Source organism: Eptatretus burgeri, chromosome 1, assembly GCF_056783735.1.
Source record: "Eptatretus burgeri isolate ZD-2024b chromosome 1, Ebu_testis_v1, whole genome shotgun sequence".
Lineage (NCBI taxonomy): Eukaryota > Metazoa > Chordata > Myxini > Myxiniformes > Myxinidae > Eptatretus > Eptatretus burgeri.
Window position 1 is genome coordinate 73,066,395 of NC_140961.1, and position 22,458 is coordinate 73,088,852.

Consider the following 22,458-nt stretch of genomic DNA (forward strand, 5'->3'; position numbering starts at 1 on the left):
ACGTGGTCGGCACATTGTCTTCCTCCACTCACGAGACTTCCTCGCTGAGAGAATCTGGTGAGCAGGATCAGTGTCAGGAAAACGAGCCACATGTCCATACAGCTGCAGCTGATGCAGGTTACAAATCTCATCCGAGTCTCTCTCAGCAACCGCTCGTTGGACACAAAGACCGACCAGCGATAGCCAAGGATTATCTGGAGACCTGGTACCAAAGGAATTAAGACTTGGACTCTGACCAGGGATCTGAGACGAAGTCTCACATCCATAGAGCAAGACTGGAAGTACCAAGGACTTGAAGACTCTGACTTTCGTCCTCCCGCACAGGTATCGGCAGCGCCACATCCCATGATCCAGTGAATCCATGACTCCCCAGGCCCGACCCAGACATCTATTGACCTCTGACTCACAGCCAGCAGAGACATGAATATCACTGCCAAGCTAAGTGAATCTCTCCACGACCTCAACATCCTCACCACAAACAGGTACAGACAGGAAAGCAGTATTCAAGATGTCAGTGAAAGCCTGGATCTTAGTTTTGACCCATAAAACCCATAATCCCAGCAGTTCCGACTCCTCATTCAGCACCTTGAGGGCCCCCAAAAGGATATTGAGAGTCTCTGCAAAGATGACTGCATCATTTGCGAAATCAAGGTCAGAGATCTTGACATTACCAAACAATGCACCACAAGTTCATCTCTCTGACATCCTCTCGAGAATCCAGTCCATACAAGTGCTGAAAAGTGTGGGGGCCAGTCCACATGCCTGAAAAACTCCAGTAACAATTGGAAATAAGTCAAAGATGGTACCATCACATCTCACAGCACTCTCAGTACTAGAGTATAGTTCAGACATCAGATTGATCAGTTTTGGTGGCACCCCACGAAGACCAAGAATCCTCCAGAGGGCATCCCGATTCACTGAATCAAACGCTTTACAGAGATCAACATAGGCTGCAAGCGGCCCCTGCCAAAACTCTTAACTGCATTCGGTGAGGACCCGAACAGCAAGGATCCGGTCAATCTCTTTGGTATAAAGCCTGACTGCTCTGGACAATGGTGCTCAAACAGATGGTGGCGAACACTATCAAAAATTATCCGAGCAAAGACCTTCCCCGCCACTGAGAGAGCGTCACCCCTCGGTAGTTGTTGCAGTCTTGGCGTTCACCCTTCCCTTTCCAGAGAGGGACAACAAGGCCCCTCTTCCAGTCAGTTGGGATGATGCCTGTGTTCCAGGCAGAGCACAAAACTGCATGCAACGACACGAGTACAGCATTTCCACCAGCCTTGAGAAGTTCAGCATGGATGCCACAGATCCCAGGAGCTTTACCCATTTCAACCGGTGCACCGCAGCCTGTGTTTCCACAAACGAAGGTGGACCACAGTTGATTGGAGGGTCAGCAATAGGGTTAGTAACACCCCTGACATCCAACTCGAAAGCTGGTGGATCAGCCCACCACCCTCTGCTCTAACTACAGTACACCGAGGGACGGGCTTGGAGGAACGCAATACACTAATTCCCCTGTATGCAGGACGAGAATCACTTGTCCACAGGTGATGCTCTAACCCCTCACAAATTTCTCACACATAGGCCTCCTTGTCCACCCTTAGTGCACGTGCAGTTTTACGCCTCATAATCCTGAACAGCTCAGCTCTGCCATTCAGCCTGGCCCTGCGACTGGTCAATGGTGTCCAGTGTCCCTTGAGAGACAGAATTCTTCTTCACTCTTTGGTGAGTTCCAAGGCATCCACTGGCAACCTCAAGGATGGTGGTCTTGAAGGCACTCCACAACTCTTCAGGATCCCCCAGAGTACCCAGACCCGCCAAATCTCCACTCATCCTGTTCGCAAACTCCTTGAGCTTGCCAACATACAGCCTATCCTGGGATGGTGCCATTCACCTGGATTTAAGCTGAAACTTCAGTTGCTACAACAAGCATGTGGTGAGTATTGAGGAACTGAGCACTCCGACAGACCCTGCAGTTCTGGATCATGCTCCAGCGACCATCAACGAGCACATGGTCAATCTCCTTTGCCACACCGCCAGTGTTTGAATACCAAGTCCAGCGATGAGCCTCTGGGCACTGAAACCATGAACCAGCCACCCGAAGTCCATGACCTCTTGCAAAGTCAAGGAATTTAGTGATATTCTGGTTCATAGTTCCTGACCCATGGAGACCAACATACGTCTCATAACCATCCCTATCAGTTCCAATCGATCCAATGAAATCCCCCAAGACAAGAAGAGTATCTCGCTTGGGGCACCGATTAACCACAGACTCGAGCGTGGCATAGAATGCGTCCTTCATGGTGAGATCACTCTCCTCAGTCAGATCGGATACAGAGACCAGGGAAATGACACACAAGGAGTGATTAATCCTTCATCTTATAATGCACTCGTTGACCGGTGTTACCTCAATTATCATTGGAGTCAGCATGTTGGAGACAGCTACAGCAACTCCTTGGGCATGATAACAATCAGAGACCAGACCATTAGTGGGTGTAACCACCTGCCGTGATCTCCCCGCAACCCGGTCTCCGAACCTCAGAGAGTGCTGCAATACCGATGTCCAAATGCTTGAGCTCAGAGGATAACAGGGACAGGTTGATCATCCTCTCTTCGGGCCCTGTCACACCTTGACGTTTTAGCCAGCATATGGCAACGTATCAAAATGTATGTATAACGCTGGCGTACGCTGAACTATTGATGTTTTTTTTAAGTTTTGGGCGTATAATAACGTGTTGGACGTATGCATAATGTATTAGTAACGGACACAGAACGTTTCAATCACATATAGATAACTTATACCAACGAATGCTGAGCGTGTTGTCGGCGTTCACAACCTATGCCCAACGATAGTCTAACTTATGCATAGCGCGGCAGCGTATTGCCGACGATCACGTGGCGTCGGCTATTCATAGACTGCGGCTCGACGATTCAAATCATAACCGCACTAGACATCGAAGTGTGAAGCCGTTGTCACACCTTGACGTTTTAGCCAGTGTATGCCGACGTATGAAAAATTTGCCAAACCAAGCTGGCACACGTCGAATACGTTATGGGTAAATTTTGTATATGTTAAGAGCACGCTGGCATACGTCGTAGTACGCTGGCAAACGTCGTCATACACCGAGTACGTCGAGAAATTTTCAGCATGTTGAAAATTTCTCGACGTACTCGGCGTATGACACACGTTCCACATACGCTGGCATAAGTTGAAGGCACGCTACGCGATCGTTGACACACGTCGACACACGTTACTCATAAGTCGAAACACGTCGACGTAATGGTTCGCGTCAGTGTTCCAGACTCCCTGTTTTTTTTGGGGGTTTTTTTTTTTTTCTTCGGTATGATGGTGATGTTGAAACTTCGATTTCTCGTGCGGTTATGATTTAAATCGTTGAGCGGAAGCCTATTAATTATATTATATCATAACTGCACTAGAAATCGAAGTGTCAACATCACCGTCATACCGAAGAAAAAAAAAAAACAAAAAAAAAAAAACCAGGGAGTCTGAAACACTGACGCTAACCATTACGTCGACGCGTTTCGACTTATGAGTAACGTACAAGTAACGTGTGTCGACGTGTGTCAACGATCGCGTAATGTGCCTACAACACATTACTCATAGGTTAGAAATAAGTTTCAGGTATACTAAACATTACCTCCACGTGTTTAGACTTATGAGTAACTTACAAGTAACGTGTGTCGACGTGTGTCAACGATTGTGTAACGTGCCGACAACTTATGGCCAAGCGTATGCGGAACGTGCGAGTCATACGCTGGCATACGTCGAAAAATTTCAAGCATGGAAAATTTGTCTAACAGCTCGGCGTACTACAACGTATGCCAGCGTGCTCTTAATGTATACAAACTTATCCATAACGTATTCGACGTGTGCCAGCATTTTAGCCAAATTTTGCATACGTCAGGCATACGCTGGATAAATCATCAAGGTGTGACAGGACCTTTAGGGAAAGGACATTCCAGGCACCCACGTGAAGGGACCGCCTCAGGTTAACCCAAGGAGACCACATTCTGGTGGATGACACCTCAGCATCACCCCAAAACACACTACTGAAATCTGACCCTGGAAGGTTACCCTGTGGTGTCCCTCCTATTATCAAAGATTGGGGGTCCCGAAGGCTTAGCCCCAATCCCGTCATCCGGTTAGCTGCCCTGCGAAGGGCAGCTGAACAGGAAGTACTCCCACGGAGTGGGTTTTCAGGTTTAAAAAAAAATGATTTTAGAATGTTTTGTGGAATGAAGGGTTTTACGGTGGCCAGAGTGCAAATCCTGCCACCAACATCCTTATAAAAAGTAACCCTACTGCAGGAGGACGTCCGCAGATGCAGTTGGGCACGAGATATGGATGGCTGTTGGCTCACAAGGAGCTCCTCCACCCTTTGACAGGTTTTGTTTTAATCCTGCTGGGTGTCAATATCATACACCCTCCTCACCAAGAAACAATTTTTGCTCTGTTTTATTTCAATTGAAGTATTATTTGAACACTGTAAAACACAGATTGCCTTGTTTGAACTTCCAAAAGCCCTCAGTTGAGTAGTTCTTTGGCAAAATTTTACGCCATCTCGACCAATCAAATTTGCCGCATGCTCTGAGGGTTGTGTCATGGTGAGATAAACAAAAATAGTGCAAACTAGCAATGCAACCACACAGCTAACTTCGTCCAAAAGATCTGTTTGTTTTAGTGCATCTATTTCTTTAGGATCGTCCGAAAATCTTCAGTTTCTCCAAACATAGTTGGCAGAAGGTTCAGCTTTAGATCATTCTGTTTGACACATTGGCTTTGTATGGTTGCTATCGCACGTTATTCAAAGTTTACAAACTAAGCCAATATAGATCACGCTTGTAAACGCAAAGCGAGACCCTTCCATTGTCCTTTTTCCCGAGCCTTCCCATGTCCTTTTTCTCAAGACTGCGTGGGGAAAGGTGTTCTTTGAACTGTCTCGTTGTGCAAGCAATATATAGTTGGCCCCTTGTCACACTTGAACTTCAACACAATTGCAAAATGAAGAGTATTGAGGATTTTGATCCAGGATTGCCCCATCATGAGACTAGCTTTCCAAATGCAATGCAACATATTGCAATTAATTTACGATCAGGAAAAGCAGTATTCATTCACAAAATAAAAATAAAAAATAAAAAACACCACATTTTCTACCAGCAAAATTAATTTTCAGAAATTTTGTGGCACATGAATAACAAAGTCCCTTCGTGACATCCCACAAAGTAATTTTAGCAATAGTCATCGAACTTCATTTGCCAATTCTTTTAATTTATTGAGTGCCAGAGGAAAAGTTGAAATGTCTCAATTTCCTCACAAGGAAGCAATCTCTCTCACAGCAGAGATAAACATAAATTCCCAGGCACACAAATTGTGATCCGTCATAGCGACAAAGAAAAATAAATAAAAACAAATACCAGTAAGAAAACCAAGAAAAAGACTCACAATTCCTTTGTTTGTGCAATTGCTTCACGCCTTGTAAGAGCCGTGTGGTCCAGGTCGGCATGTTGTACAATATATCGCCGATGTAATGCTGTCGGCTCCTCTGTGGATCGCAAGGACCGAGAGCGAGCTTGAACATAGCCCAGCAGCGCAGGGACTACCAGCAGCACGACCACCAAGCTCACCCATACCGCTGTCAAGAAACAAAGAAAACATTATGACTTGCATCTGCTAAGTGCCCTTTATGAAGCAAGTTTCATAAAGTGATCAACATCACCAGCAAATATTCAAAACATTATTCATCGAAATAGCTAATCACTTTTTCTTACCCATAGAAATGAATGCGATGAATTACGTGTAAAACTGCAGCGATACTGTAGTGAGGTGAAGTAGGACGAAAGCGGTACTCTTGTGATCTGTAGTTGTATTATAGTGAAGTGTAGCGTGTTGCAATTTTACAGAGTATAACAAAGCAGAAAGGAAGTGCAACTAATTTTTTTCCCAATTTACCAGTGTACGACTCGTCGCTATACAATTGCACTGCGGTCCAAGTATAGCATAGTACTTTATAATTACGAGAGTACAACTACAAAATGTAACAGTAATACTACAATATTTAAACTGTAGTACTAATTGCATCAATTCCATACGAGACCAAAGCAAGGTTTTAAAAATGACCTACTTCTTGTGACAATGTTCCCTGTTAACATATTGAAGAAAAACTTTTTTAAAAGGAAGGAAATTTGACTGGATTTATTACTCTATCAACTATAAGTATTTTGATCTGATTAAATGTGTAAAAAAATAAATAAATAAATAAAAACAATAACTTAACAACACTTAAACTTAATATTATCCAATCAAATGTTACCCATTCACCCAAATGAAAGGGCCTGGTGTTGGCTTAACGATTAAGGTGGCTGGCTTAAGCTCCGTGGGTCTTGAGTTCAAGTCCCTGTTGGGATGTTGAATTAACACCAGGTAGGGTTGACTCAGCCTGTCATCCTTCTGAGGTTGGCAAAATGAGTACCAGTGGGGCATTGCATCAGCGGCACAGCTGCACCCCCAGAAAGTGATGCAGCCAACCAGCCGGAGGCAGCATACGAATAAATAAATAATCCAAATGAAAAGCAGGAATACATGACAATTTGTCAGTGCCTTCCAAGCACAGACTCAGAAAGCAGGAGTTATTAACTTGGAAAGGGAAATAGCAAATGGACAGTTGGCTTGAATCTCATCCCCAAAAGGATGGCACAATTTATAATGCAAGACCATGCCTGAACAGAACCAAGACACAAGTTTGTTGTTGCATCCTATTTCGTCAGGAACTACAGAGTCCGGCAGATAAGTGAAATATTTGGGGGAATTGTGCCTTTGAACTGTCTCGTTGAACTGTCGAGGAAATATGAAATATTTGGGGGAATACAAGCATGAGCTTTGGCACACTGTTAGATCATGCCCGAAGGAAGATATTCAGCTATAGGGCCATCGCAGAATTGTCCTGTGGCCAAAATGGCGGCCATTTTCCAAAATGGCCACCACCGGTTGTTATTTTACCAGCTTCTCAGGTTCTAGACCAGCGAGGACATTGATTCTGGTGGCTAATCGTACATTTTCAAGGATGAGGAAGGCAGTGGTACTATTTATAACATGCTAGCAACTACCAAACTACATATATCTAGCATTCAGGGAATTAAATAATAGTAAAACCATCAAATATTAGCGGAGTTATGCACATTTTCCGGAATTTCAGAATCAGCCCATGAGTTGTGTGCTGACCTCATAATTATGTTTATGTGTTTTCATATATTTTGCTGCAAATTCACAAAGAACATCATAATAACATCACAATGATAATAATCTATGTTGTTAGTACAGCTTTTGTATACTTGTGTACACCTAGTAACAATGCCTAATCTGCATGTATATCTGTATGCTTTCAGTTGACCTGGACTGTGACTGTGGCGGCAGCAAACATATTTTCCTGGAGATTTCAGCTTTTGGTAGAGTGGTGGTGGCATAACTAGTAGATACGGTTCTAAAGTAGCATAGTGCATAGAGACAATGGCCAAACTATACAAGGTGGTGGACCCTGATGAGCCAAGCTCATCAGGTAAACAGTGCCCAACCACAGAAAGGAACAAATGTGTTCTGTGTCAGGAAGACACAGATGAGATGCTGACATGTCCATATAATTCAGCACGTGGCACAGATGGAGCAGGATACAGGACCATAGCTGAGCCAGGACCATACAGGACCATTCGACGAGATCAGTTGCCTGCCAAGAACACTAAAACTGTCACAACTGGATGAGGCTCAGGGCATCGAGGCAGCATTCCGGGTTCACAAAGCCAAATTACGTGACTCCTGCAGACTGCAGTATAACAAAACAAAACTTCAGAGGGCTGAAAAGATGAAAACACACCACGATGATGACCCAGAAACCCACAAGTTCACCCGTCAGAGCATTGAACGTGAAACTCATTCAACAGAGACATGCTTCTTCTGTGGAAAATCTGCAGCAAGAGATGCTTTGTGTAATGCATCAACATTCGAACTTGACATTCATGTGAGGCAGTATGCCCTCAAACTAGAGGACAAACACCTCCTATCCAAACTAAGTGTTGGAGATCTCATTGCCCAAGAGACTAAGCACCATGCTCAGTGTCTTGCCTCGCTGTACAATAAAGCGAGGGACACAAAGGCACAAGAATCTAATGTAGACACTGTCAACCATGGAATTGCATTCACTGGACTTGTCACCTATATTGAGGAAGTGCGTATGGACAATATGGTTGCACCAGTGTTCAAGCTTGGTGAATCTGAACAGACTTGGTGAATCTGTATAGTACCAGGCTGGAACAACTGGGGACACGCGTGACGGGGCGTGTACACTCCACTAAACTCAAGAACAGAATACTGGGTTACTTCCCAGACATGGACGCTCACAAGCAAGGTCGTGATGTGGTGCTCGTGTGCAATGAGGATGTTGGTGCTGCATTAGGGAAAGCATGTGAGCACGATGCTGACAATGATGCAGTTCATCTCACCAGAGCTTTGATCATCTAGCCTTTGATGACGTCACTAGAGCCTTATGTGCCTTGGCTGCCACCCCAGACACCACAGACAACTGGATGGAGTCTCTGGAGCGATTCGTGGTATTGCTTTATGACCGCCCTAGCAGCCTGGAATCAGTCAATCAGGTACGCAATCAGCTGTTCACCCAGAAAGGTAGAGACATTGAAGGACTCCCTCCAACACAAGCAGCACTGATTCAGCACACAAAGAGGGCTGCCTACCAAGCTGGTCACTGCTGGGGACAGATGATGGTTGCAGTCCCAGAACTCCCATCCCCAGGTGAGTTGTTCGAGTAGTTTTAGCATGTTATAAATAGTACCATTGCATTCCTCATCCTTGAAAATGTACGATTAGCCACCAGAATCAATATCCTAGGTCGTCTAGAACCTGAGCTACTGGTAAAATAACAACCGGTGGTGGCCATTTTGGAAAATGGCCCACATTTTGGCCACAGGACAATTCAAAGATGGCCCTATAGCTATATATCTTCCTTAGGGCATGCTCTAACAGTGTGCCAAAGCTCATGCTTGTATCATCAAAGGTACAATGCATTCCCATATCTGCCGGACTAACAGTAAAGCTCAACTACACAATTCAGAAGCAAACGTATGACCTCCAGGATATCCTTGGGGGCACGTACTGTATTTATGTATGTAAATGTGGCAGGATTTTGACTCCCCTTGTCAACCTGCCCAATTTCAGAACGAGAAACATCTGCTCCGTTTGGGGTCACTGTCAAGTTGTCCCCCCCTCCCCCCCCCACTGCAAGGGGGTGAATTTCTTTTTGTGCTCATGACCTGACCATGGGTACTACCAACATGTATGCAAAATTTCGTGAAGATTGGTGAAAATCGTAAATAGTCTCCCTCCCCCTCCACCCTTCACTTCCAGGTTTCACTCAAAGCCAAAGCTCTGAGCAACTTGTGTGACAATTTAAGTTAATCTATTAATTTAAATAACTAGAAGCGCCCGCTCCTTCGGGAGAGGTTGCGTTATCCTCATTCAAACGTACAGTTCAAAATACCTCTCGCTGTGTGATCAAAAACCTCACTGCACTGGAAAACATGGGACTTGTAATACCTGGAGTGGTGCTACACAATACACATTTACAAAGAGAATTTACCACCCCACCCCCCCCCCCCTTCAAAGATAAAAACACCCCTATACACCAAATGGGGTCATGCTGATCCTATGTAGCAAGTCTGGATGTAATTGGCCCAGAACTGTAGGAGCAGCACACCAAACATACACACGTTAATTGTGTTGCACTCTTCAGAGCCCTGAGCTACTTCTACTGCCCACCGCAAAATGGTGGTGCAACACTTGTCTACAAAGAGGGCAAAATATCCTACTTTGCAAAGTCAGATACGAAATAAAATTAAAGTCAGTTTTTTCCTACATTAAACAATTCCGTTGCTTGATACATTGCTTTCTTCGAAGATTTCCCATTTGGTAACTAATATACATATAGAAATATATATACATACATACATACATATATTTGAAGTAAACTTGTTTTCCAAACGAAGCCGAATGCCGTGACGTCACAGAGCTATGTACGCGGCTCCTGGAAGTGAGCATCTCTGCAGCAATATTACACAATGATGTTAATTGTAATATATAATGTCTGAAGCTGTCAGACGTGAATGTCACAAGTGAATGAAATGATCCGTTCCGTCTAAAAGGTCTGTCCGTGGTCTGTCGAATGAAAATCCAAAATCTAGTTACAAATCGAACCATCAAGACCAGGTGCATCGAGGTTAAAATGAAGTTTGTGAAGTGAAATCGTATTGAGAGCAGAACTAGAATCTAAGAAAAGTAATCTCGCATCGGTAGGCATACGTTTGTCCAGATGGTTTAACACGTGATGGAGAGCGAGTGAAACAGCATCATCAACTGAATGATTACAGCGATGGGCAAACTGATGAGGGTCAAGCGAAGCAGGAAGAACCAATTTCAGGTGCAGTAAAACTAGACGTTCGAAAGATTTCATAATGATGGATGTGAGCACGACTGGTCTATAATCATTCAGGCAACTCAGTGGGTAACGCTTTGGCACAGGGATATTTATGGATCTTCTGAAAACATGGCGAATTCTACAAAGCTGAAGTGACCAGATAAAGAGTAAAGTTAGAATGGGCGACAGTTCATCAGCACATGACCGCAGCAGGCCGGTACTGACACCATCAGGACCAGTCGCTTTCCTGACATTTGAGTTCATCAGCACAGGCAGAGTGTCATTTTCAGACATCACAAAAGCATGAGGAGACACTTCATCTGTGGTTGGTGCTGCGCTCACCGGATGATCGAGCCTGCTGTAAAAATGATTGTTTGTCAGACAATTTGTCATCATTTGTTGGAGATTTCAACTTTGGCTTGTAACCAGTGATTGTGTGAAGACCCTGCCAGAGTTCTTCAGCATTCGCACTCACGATGTTCTCCTCAAGTTTTTTTTTTCCCAGGAGTCGCGCTCGGCGTCTTCGATGGCCTTGAGCAGCTCGCACTTGGTTTTCTCGTACGCCACTTTCTGATCTAAATGCGGCTTCCTTGGCACGGATTTTTCTGCGAATTGATTTATCGAACTTGAGTTTTTCGTTAGAATATAGTCAACGTTTTGGCCAGGATGCAAATTTCCTGGCAGAATTTTATGTAGTCCAAGCTGATGACAAAGCGATCATCGATGTCGGCGCCACTTTCTGTGAAGACGCTCCAGTCCGTGCATGCATAGCAACCATGTAAGCTCTCGATAACATTCGGGGTCCAATGGGGGCACCGATCATTTCACAGGCTTCTGTTGTCAGTAAGCAGGGACAAGATGGACCATGTTGGATCAGAATCACCGAGTGGGGCACGCTGCAGAAAACGATATGGGCAATTCCGCAGTTAGTAACGTTACATTTTCGGGACATTCTCATTATTTAGATAAGAGTCCTTTCTCTATCTGTGGATGTAAAGTCTCATTAATGTCACCAGAAATCAACCTAGTCTAGACGTAGAACAGAGCAAAGAATGAAATCATTTCATGAAACATTCTAGAAGAAAGAACTGCTTTTAATGCCGGTTAGTAACGTCCTTTTTTTGTAACGTTACTAACCGGCATTAAAAGCAGTTCTTTCTTCTAGAATGTTTCATGAAATGATTTCATTCTTTGCTCTGTTCTACGTCTAGACTAGGTTGATCTCTGGTGACATTAATGAGACTTTACATCCACAGATAGAGAAAGGACTCTTATCTAAATAATGAGAATGTCCCTAAAATGTAACGTTACTAACTGCGGAATTGCCAATATGCATAGTTGATAGTCGTGAAGCAATGATCCAAAAATACATCCTTTAGTGTTTTACAAGTATGGCGCTGATCGAATTTCGGTAATCCCTTACACAAATTGGTATAAAAAGGATGGCAACGAATGAATGCAGTTTCCAAATCAGGTGTGCAGAAATGAGAGATAATCTTGGAGTCCGTGCACCATGAATCATAATCCACCACCTTTCACCTTGTTCATCCATTTGAATACACTGTCAGAACAATGAAGCGTGAATCTGGGGATCTGTACGGGGCATCAAGGATGGATGAATCGAGCCACGTTTCTGTAATACAGCATACTGAACAGTCTCTGAAGTCCTGCCGAGTATGAATATGGTGATTAAGGTCATCGGCTTTATGGCGAAGAGAATGGACATTGGCTAGAAAGATGCTTGGCAATGGAGGACGTTTGTTTCGCTCAAGCAATCTCGTCAGGACACCCCCCCTCCCCCCACGCTTACCGCATGGTCGCCCCTTTCCAGTGCCATGACAGCTAGGCCTTAGGTCTGGATAGGCAAAAATCTTCTCAATCAAATTCTGATTAGCTCGTTGCAAAGCTTGTTCCGGTCATGTTACGTTCAGTCGGTCAAAATGGCCGACTCGGTAAATTTCTTCAAAAATCTTCTTCTCCAGAACCACCAGTCAGAATGCTACCAAGTTTGGGTTAGAACATTAGGTCTAAAAAGTTTAACATTCGGGCCACCTCATTAAAATTTTTGACCAATCGGAAAATATTTCAATGCCCATTTGGCCGTCAACAGGATTTGTTAATGAATCGATTTTGATGAAATTTGGTGATACATACTGCACTGAACAACCCATTAAAAAAATATTTTTTAATCAATGCAGGTTGGACCGTTTGCAATAAATTGCAATACAAATAAAAGACACGAGCGGAGACCCGCCGAACATCCACAAAATGTAAAATACGTCTTCAAGTCCTCAACTCCCCACACACACACACACACACACACACACACACACACACACACACACACACACACACACACACACACACACACACACACACACACACACACACACACACACACACACACACACACACTCGCACACCTCAACTCAAAATCTTCCACCTACCCCTCTCCCAATACAAAGGCTTAAATTCCCTCTTCACTGCAAGCATTCACATTCACATCTACTCCACATCCCCCCCTCCCAACCACAATTACTCAACCCCCTCCCCCTACCCCAGCACCACAACTCAAATAAATATGTAAATGAAATAAAACCAGCTTTCGATTCCAACCAACCCGCTTCTCATTGCCTCCAGTTTGCCACGTATCTTTATTTACTTCACATAATATGTGAATTAATGTGTTCATGTCCATGTGAAATACAGTTTCCTTATAAATCTTGTATTTGCATCGGATGCAGCCTTGAAAACTTGGGACTAAGCCAACATTACATACGACAACCTTCCTATTGTTTTTTTTTCCAGTGCTTTGCGCAAGTATGAAAGTTTTCTTTGGGTGGTGCAAAGTGAGTGCAACCAAACAAAACATGCATTACATCATTTCCTGTGCAAAATTTGTAATCAAAATGGACCTTTCTTTCATAACAGAAGACGTAAATTCAGTCTTCAAACGCACACCAGAGGCATGAAGCCAAAGACCAAAGACCTTACAAGTGGCGACCAAAATGGCAGAAATAAGATTTGATTCTTTGATGTTCAATTGTGGGTGGAATCAGGCGTGCTGTCCAACCAACAGGTGGAAAGGAGAGAAACAAACGGAGAAATCCAGCTACTTTAACATATAGATGATATCAATAGGTCTCAAAAATCAGGTCACGTGTGCAGAAAGCCGTCGTGAAACCACCAGCCGGCCTCATTGTAGCAGCCTGGTCGAAAAAGGCTTCACACCAGCCCCATGACACCCTGGCTGTCCCCGGTACGGAAGAAATGTCCTTACCCTCTCAAACTATTAAATTTTGACAGCACCATCATCATGAAGGACAACTTCACTTGAAACATTGATCTTAACACAGGGAATTATTCCACATCCTTACTGTGAATCTGAATGGTTCCAAAGCCTTAATATAAATGAACAGTCCCAGCAGACAATAAGAAATCACGACACATATCCAAGGCATATTTTAGCCAATTCACAGCACATATGTGAAACAAACAACTGTGAAAAGCTAAAATGCTTTAGTATGTATCATTAAATGTAATGTTAACAAGTCAATCTCAAAAATCATTGGAGCGTTAGAAAAATAAATAAATAATATAACTGTACCTTCGGACAGTAGTAGCAGCATGAGGTTCACGATGAAACAACACAGAAGTGATGACCTCGGGGAAATCCATCTGTTCACAGTCATACAAAGTCTTTATCAAGTGTCAAAACAATCGACTGCTGTATTTGACATGTTTGATTGACTGATAAATCAATGACATCAGAAAACAAACTTTTAGTCAGTGAGGAAAAGTGGAGAGGAATGAGTTCACAACATAAAATGGAGCAGCAGCAGCAGCAACAACAACAAACCTCTGGGTATGTATCAAAGTAAACAATTAGTGGAAGTTGATACAGTATTGCAAGAATAATTACTCAACATTTAGAGAACTAGGGATTTGCTCAAGAAAGTACGAAGGGAGAGCAAAACCATGAGTTAGTCAATGGCGTAAACTGTAAATGAAACGTTGATTGAAAAATAAATAAATAAATAAATAATTCTCCAATGATTAAATGGGATCTCATGACATTCTCATCAACTCTCATAATCATGGGTACAAATCGGCTTTCGATTGAATTTTATTTTGTTTACTGCATGCGGACTATAAAATTACAGAAAACACGAGACAAGTTTTTCTTTTTGGAAAAATATCAATAAAAATTGGAATTTTAATATGTGCATGAAAATTGTCCCCAGTGACCAGAAACAAAAAGTTATGAACAAAAGCGTTGATCAGCCTTTTACAACTTTCAACAAAAGTACTTTGATAACATCTATAAAATATTGTTACGGTTGTGGAAATTCACAGGACACCAAAGATGTCCTTAGATCAGTTATGTCGATAAGTCTGTGTTCAGATAGATTTCCCCACCGATGTTTAAAGGGATTTTTTCGTGTAACCGGGCTGTGGTCTTTGAGGTAGCCGTTTTTCTTTTGCTCTCGTTATTTTGGACCAACCGCATTTCAACCACCACAACCACCTTCTCCACAATCGACAACATCCCCACAGACAACGAACAACCACCTTCTCCACAGCCGCCTTCACAACTGCCTCCTCCACAACAACCCCCTTCTCCACAACGCCAACCACAACTACCTTCTCCACAATGCCAACCACAGCCACCATCTCCTAAACCACATCTCCCCCAATAACCAACAACGAACACCATCCCCTCACCTTCAACTCCGCAAACGCCGCCATCTTTGCGCCAGCCACGGCGAGTTCCCAGCGAACAGCATCACTGCAAACAGACGCGGGGGTTTCCTCGTTGCGCAGGGACGGTGATTTCACCCACGTCCGCTCTCTCCAAGCTACGCATCGGATCAGGAGATCAAAGGGGGCGGAGCCAGCGGGGGGTCAGAGGTGAAGGATCGGAGATCAAACCTCGCCTCACCGGCCCTATAAAAAAGCACGCAGAGCGCCAAGCTCGAAGGCAGTCGTCGGTCTGGGTTTGGAGTTGTGTGAAGATCAAGGTTCGAGTCCAGTGGAGGTCTGGGTTCGCCGAGAAGACGGGAGCTGGGAGCGCAGCCAAGCCTGCCGTGCCGCGCAGAACTGCGCGTTCGTGTGCGGGACGTGGGGAGAGCCGGAGAGAGGTCGCCAGTCAGCACCGAACGGTCCGAGGTGATCGGGCTTCGGGACAGTCCGAGCGACGCTGAGGGACGGACGGGCTCTTAAAGAGAGCATCAACTCTAAGAGAGCAAAGACCCGTTTGTTCCTGTGAGGCGTTGTCGGCTGGGCCCGAACCACCAGGCCGCCCGACGAGGCCTGGGCCGAACCGCGGTCACGCCAGCTGCCGTGAGGATGGGACGTCGCGGGTCGCCCCAGCGAGGCACCACAAAGGTGAAGGTAACCAGCCTGGCCTCTCGGAGTTTCCGCGGTCTTCACAGCTCCGTGAATATAAAGACCCAAGAGGTCCAGTCTACCCCTCATCTTTCCTGGAGTTTTTCCTTGCTTCGTTGCATGAACGTTGTGGCGCCGTGTCCTTAGGTAGAACTGATGTTAAGTGCATGTGACTGTACATAATAAATATACGGTTGTCGTCTGTCTTGCTCGCGTCTTGTCCCTACCCCCATTCATTGCGTGCTTGTATATCTCTGCATTGCTGCTTTGACCATATATGTGTGCAAATAAATGTCTTTGTGTGAATGTTAACCCGTTTGTCGCGTCCTTTTTCCTTCAAATTTAACTGCCGTATTGCATTCGAAATAGCAGCTGGCTTTTTAGTAACCGATAATAGAATCGGATTCAACGGGGCTTTCGCGATAATACCCCGCTCGGTTATCCCAAAACGAAGCGAGCTGCTTAAGCGGCTCATTTCCAAGCGGGCCCTGTTGAGTTACAGTCTCTCGGTAGTCTGCCCGCGCGATTAATTAGGTAAATCGACCATTCGGCGATCGGACACTAGCGCGCGGGTAGAGTGTTGACTAGGCTGTGGTGTGCATTAAAAACACACCCGTAGCGGGATTTCGGCGTTTGATCCGGAAGGCTGTGACTGGATTGCTCGTCCGGTGGGCGTACGGCCGCGATTCGGCTAAAAGCGGTCGTCCGCACGCCGGCGGGTGAGAATCTACAACAATATATATGGAACGACATTTTATCCTCGTATTACTCAAACAACAACCAGCAAAATACACAAATTGTCAGAACACTTTAATAAGCAATACATAATCAATTTTTTAAACTTTTGGTAAAATAACCTAATGTATAATTACAGGTTAACAGGATGCCTCAAGGTACGCACACTCGATCTATGCTGCCTAGCCTGGGTTTGAATCCTAACACAGCTATGAACGGTCATCTCAGGCTTTCACAGGTACGGTGATTCATCATTGTGCGTGCCGTCCCTCGGGCGGACGTTAACCTAGGGTGTCCATTCTGTGGAATTACTTGGTGGATGTCAAAGATCCCACGGCGTCCTTCGTGAAAAGTAGCTCACGGGCACCCAAAACAAATTCCAAATTCCTGCCCTCATCTACTGCTGGGAAGGCAAGAACAATCTACCCAGTCTAACCCTGGCCAAGGAAATACTTCGGCAGCACCACCGATCTATAACAGAGCATGGCATACCAGAATACTGGAAACAACATAACCTTGCAAGCATATTCCACAAACGTTAGAACAATACCAAATAGCAATAAACACCTGGCGTCCAAATAACGTGCATACGCACACACAAACACATCACGGATCTCACCCGGTGACTTCTGTCCAGATGTGAAGGTTTTCATTCCAAATTGTGCCGAGAAATAATTTCTTGCTTTTCCAAAGTGAAAGTTCAGATATAAACAAAAACTAGGACACAAAGTTTGATTAAGTTCAGGGAAGCAATAGGATAGTTACCTGTTGAAGATGAGATGAGTGAATTTATAAATCGAGTTATTGGGAAAGGACTTATAAAATTAAATATAACAACTAATAACTTTCAAAATATTTAAAAAGGACATTTAATTGAAATAAACACAAATATTATGGGGAGAAAAAAAAATTCCCACAAATCAAGTCATTAAATGTAAAATGACAATCCGCTCCCACCCCGTCGACTTACATACTACGTATGATAACAGCACGTGGTGGGGCGCACACCTCCACCAGGTATCACGTTTTGTATCCCGACAGGTCGGATCTGAATCCGGACCTCAACTAAAATCGAATGGGATCCTTCTTGTCACCGAAGCAGCTCGTCTGCCGAGTTCCGTCCGAATCCATCCCGAACCTTTTGAGATGTCGGGCTATTCATCGTTTTTTGGCCCTTCCTCTCAACGGTGAAGAACCACTTGAAAAATTCTGGTGTCCAGATCCAGATCTTCACCCAAATCGAATCAATTCGTCCTTATCACACACCCAACCTGCCCGCCAAGTTTAGTCCGAATCCAGCCACACCTCTGTGAGATATCATCGTGCTCACAGACAAACAGACGTGAATAAAACATAACCTCGGCCCACCTTTGGTGACGGAGGTAATGAATGTTTGATACGATCGTGTCCGTCAGAAGCACCACCTTATACAGATAGACAGAGCGACACAAATACCTGGAGCAAGTGACACGAGAAGACACAGTGTTGACACATTTAAGTGTCCCGAGAAAGGGACATCAAGGTGTGTGTGCAACGCGGACAGCTTGCGGAAGTACCACGGGTGGCATCAATCGACACCAGAACGTCCAACACGCCGTGACCAGGTGTGCACGTGCAACACGCCGTGACCAGGTGTGCACGTGCAACACGCCGTGACCAGGTGTGCACATGCAACACGCCGTGAACAGGTGTGCACGTCCAACACGCCGTGACCAGGTGTGCACGTGCAACACGCCGTGACCAGGTGTGCACGTGCAACACGCCGTGACCAGGTGTGCACATGCAACACGCCGTGAACAGGTGTGCACGTCCAACACGCCGTGACCAGGTGTGCACGTGCAACACGCCGTGACCAGGTGTGCACGTGCAACACGCCGTGACCAGGTGTGCACGTGCAACACGCCGTGAACAGGTGTGCACGTGCAACACGCCGTGACCAGGTGTGCACGTGCAACACGCCGTGACCAGGTGTGCACGTGCAACACGCCGTGACCAGGTGTGCACGTGCAACACGCCGTGACCAGGTGTGCACGTGCAACACGCCGTGACCAGGTGTGCACGTGCAACACGCCGTGACCAGGTGTGCACGTGCAACACGCCGTGACCAGGTGTGCACGTCCAACACGCCGTGAACAGGTGTGCACGTGCAACACGCCGTGAACAGGTGTGCACGTGCAACACGCCGTGAACAGGTGTGCACGTCCAACACGCCGTGAACAGGTGTGCACGTCCAACACGCCGTGAACAGGTGTGCACGTCCAACACGCCGTGAACAGGTGTGCACGTCCAACACGCCGTGACCAGGTGTGCACGTGCAACACGCCGTGAACAGGTGTGCACGTGCAACACGCCGTGACCAGGTGTGCACGTGCAACACGCCGTGACCAGGTGTGCACGTGCAACACGCCGTGACCAGGTGTGCACGTCCAACACGCCGTGAACAGGTGTGCACGTCCAACACGCCGTGAACAGGTGTGCACGTCCAACACGCCGTGAACAGGTGTGCACGTCCAACACGCCGTGAACAGGTGTGCACGTCCAACACGCCGTGAACAGGTGTGCACGTCCAACACGCCGTGAACAGGTGTGCACGTCCAACACGCCGTGAACAGGTGTGCACGTCCAACACGCCGTGAACAGGTGTGCACGTCCAACACGCCGTGAACAGGTGTGCACGTCCAACACGCCTTGAACAGGTGTGCACGTCCAACACGCCGTGAACAGGTGTGCACGTCCAACACGCCGTGAACAGGTGTACACGTGCAACACGCCGTGAACAGGTGTGCACGTGCAACACGCCGTGAACAGGTGTGCACGTGCAACACGCCGTGAACAGGTGTGCACGTGCAACACGCCGTGAACAGGTGTGCACGTGCAACACGCCGTGAACAGGTGTACACGTGCAACACGCCGTGAACAGGTGTACACGTGCAACACGCCGTGAACAGGTGTACACGTGAAACACGCCGTGAACAGGTGTACACGTGCAACACGCCGTGAACAGGTGTACACGTGCAACACGCCGTGAACAGGTGTGCACGTGCAACACGCCGTGAACAGGTGTACACGTGCAACACGCCGTGAACAGGTGTACACGTCCAACACGCCGTGAACAGGTGTACACGTGCAAAACGCCGTGAACAGGAGTACACGTGCAACACGCCGTGAACAGGTGTACACGTGCAACACGCCGTGAACAGGAGTACACGTGCAACACGCCGTGAACAGGTGTGCACGTGCAACACGCCGTGACCAGGTGTGCACGTGCAACACGCCGTGAACAGGTGTACACGTCCAACACGCCGTGAACAGGTGTACACGTGCAAAACGCCGTGAACAGGAGTACACGTGCAACACGCCGTGAACAGGTGTACACGTGCAACACGCCGTGAACAGGTGTACACGTGCAACACGCCGTGAACAGGTGTACACGTGCAACACGCCGTGAACAGGTGTACACGTGCAACACGCCGTGAACAGGTGTACACGTGCAACACGCCGTGAACAGGTGTACACGTGCAACACGCCGTGAACAGGTGTACACGTGCAACACGCCGTGACCAGGTGTGCACGTGCAACACGCCGTGAACAGGTGTGCACGTCCAACACGCCGTGAACAGGAGTACACGTGCAACACGCCGTGAACAGGAGTACACGTCCAACACGCCGTGAACAGGTGTGCACGTCCAACACGCCGTGAACAGGTGTGCACGTCCAACACGCCGTGAACAGGTGTGCACGTCCAACACGCCGTGAACAGGTGTGCACGTCCAACACGCCGTGAACAGGTGTGCACGTCCAACACGCCGTGAACAGGTGTGCACGTCCAACACGCCGTGAACAGGTGTGCACGTCCAACACGCCGTGAACAGGTGTGCACGTCCAACACGCCGTGAACAGGTGTGCACGTCCAACACGCCGTGAACAGGTGTGCACGTCCAACACGCCGTGAACAGGTGTGCACGTCCAACACGCCGTGAACAGGTGTGCACGTCCAACACGCCGTGAACAGGTGTGCACGTCCAACACGCCGTGAACAGGTGTGCACGTCCAACACGCCGTGAACAGGTGTGCACGTCCAACACGCCGTGAACAGGTGTGCACGTCCAACACGCCGTGAACAGGTGTGCACGTCCAACACGCCGTGAACAGGTGTGCACGTCCAACACGCCGTGAACAGGTGTGCACGTCCAACACACCGTGAACAGGTGTGCACGTCCAACACGCCGTGAACAGGTGTGCACGTCCAACACGCCGTGAACAGGTGTGCACGTGCAACACGCCGTGACCAGGTGTGCACGTGCAACACGCCGTGACCAGGTGTGCACGTGCAACACGCCGTGACCAGGTGTGCACGTCCAACACGCCGTGAACAGGTGTGCACGTGCAACACGCCGTCACCAGGTGTACACGTGAAACACACCGTCTGATGAAAGCAGGTATAGAACAGATGATGAATGTTCGATACAGAGAGCGAGAGAAGGTTCGCCTTGTACTTGTACACTGGATGCTGACATGTAACCGAGCAATACACGTACAGTGCAGACATTCCAAACAAAGAGGCTGCGAATGATCTGTTTCCGAACATGGATATACGTCCAGGTAGAGGTAGAAGTAGAGGTAGAAGTATAGGGAGAGGCACAGGTACAGTGCGGACAATGGTTAAATGCATATGGAGACACGGGGTGCTGTCAGGTTCCAGGTGGGCTCATTCTCACCGTGCCAGGTCTCGGATGGCCCGGCCTGGGCCCAGTACCGGCTCCAACTGCCGCTGCAAGCGGCACAGAGTTCCGGCCACAGTGAGCACGTCCAGACGGCCCGAGTCCCGGAGGGCACGAGGAGCATGGTCTCCCTGAGCCCGGTCACAGGCCTCGGCCCGCCAGGACATGCCTGCACAGCACCAGGCCCGCCTTCCCTTTCCTCCTCCTCACTCCTTCTTCTACCGGTTCAGCCGTCCATGGCGTGTGGAGCAGTGTGGGGAAGTGTGGGGAAGTGTGGGGAAGTGTGGGGAAGTGTGGGGAAGTGTGGGGAAGTGTGGGGAAGTGTGGGGAAGTGTGGGGCAGTGTGGGGCAGGGCAAGGCAAGGCAAGGCCGGGCAGGGCCGGGCCGAGTAGGCGGGAACACACGACTTGAGAGACGACGTTACTTGCTCTCCTGTATATAAACACGACACACATCCGCATTTGTGCCGAAATGACCTTCACTAATTACTTCATTAACGAACCTTTAATGACCCGTGGGATATTACTGATTCGATGATAAACACTAATCGCCTTCTCCTGCACAAAAAAACACCAACAAACAAACCGACTTACTGATCGCATCACAAACCCTGAACGATCCACCAGCTCATTACACCTTTATTACATACCAACCAGCTCATTACACCTTTATTACATACCATCCAGATCACTACACCTTTATTACATACCAACCAGCTCATTACACCTTTATTACATACCAACCAGATCACTACACCTTTATTACATACCAACCAGATCACTACACCTTTATTACATACCATCCAGATCACTACACCTTTATTACATACCAACCAGCTCATTACACCTTTATTACATACCAACCAGCTCATTACACCTTTATTACATACCAACCAGCTAATTACACCTTTATTACATACCAACCAGATCACTACACCTTTATTACATACCAACCAGCTGATTACACCTTTATTACATACCATCCAGATCACTACACCTTTATTACATACCAACCAGCTCATTACACCTTTATTACATACCAACCAGCTCATTACACCTTTATTACATACCAACCAGACCACTACACCTTTATTACATACCAACCAGCACATTACA

The 22,458-nt window shown here is 46.7% G+C and overlaps 1 protein-coding gene across 3 annotated transcripts in view; it reads right to left on the bottom strand.

Annotated features, from left to right (window-relative positions):
• The window catches only part of ZFYVE27 (zinc finger FYVE-type containing 27), a 141,288-nt gene extending 119,508 nt beyond the window's left edge, over window positions 1-21,780 (bottom strand). Inside the window, exons 1-3 of one of the 3 annotated variants that reach the window (XM_085888072.1) lie at window positions 21,341-21,780; window positions 14,107-14,177; window positions 5,468-5,657 (exon numbers count right to left, since the gene is read on the bottom strand). In XM_085888072.1, coding sequence (XP_085744198.1) covers window positions 5,468-5,657; window positions 14,107-14,177; window positions 21,341-21,510 — 431 coding nt within the window. In that variant the 5' untranslated portion in view covers window positions 21,511-21,780. Of the gene's footprint in view, window positions 1-5,467; window positions 5,658-14,106; window positions 14,178-15,224; window positions 16,656-21,340 lie in introns of those variants that run through there. The other 2 variants (XM_085888078.1, XM_085888087.1) reach the window with 2 other exon arrangements.
• Window positions 21,781-22,458: the final 678 nt, after the last annotated feature.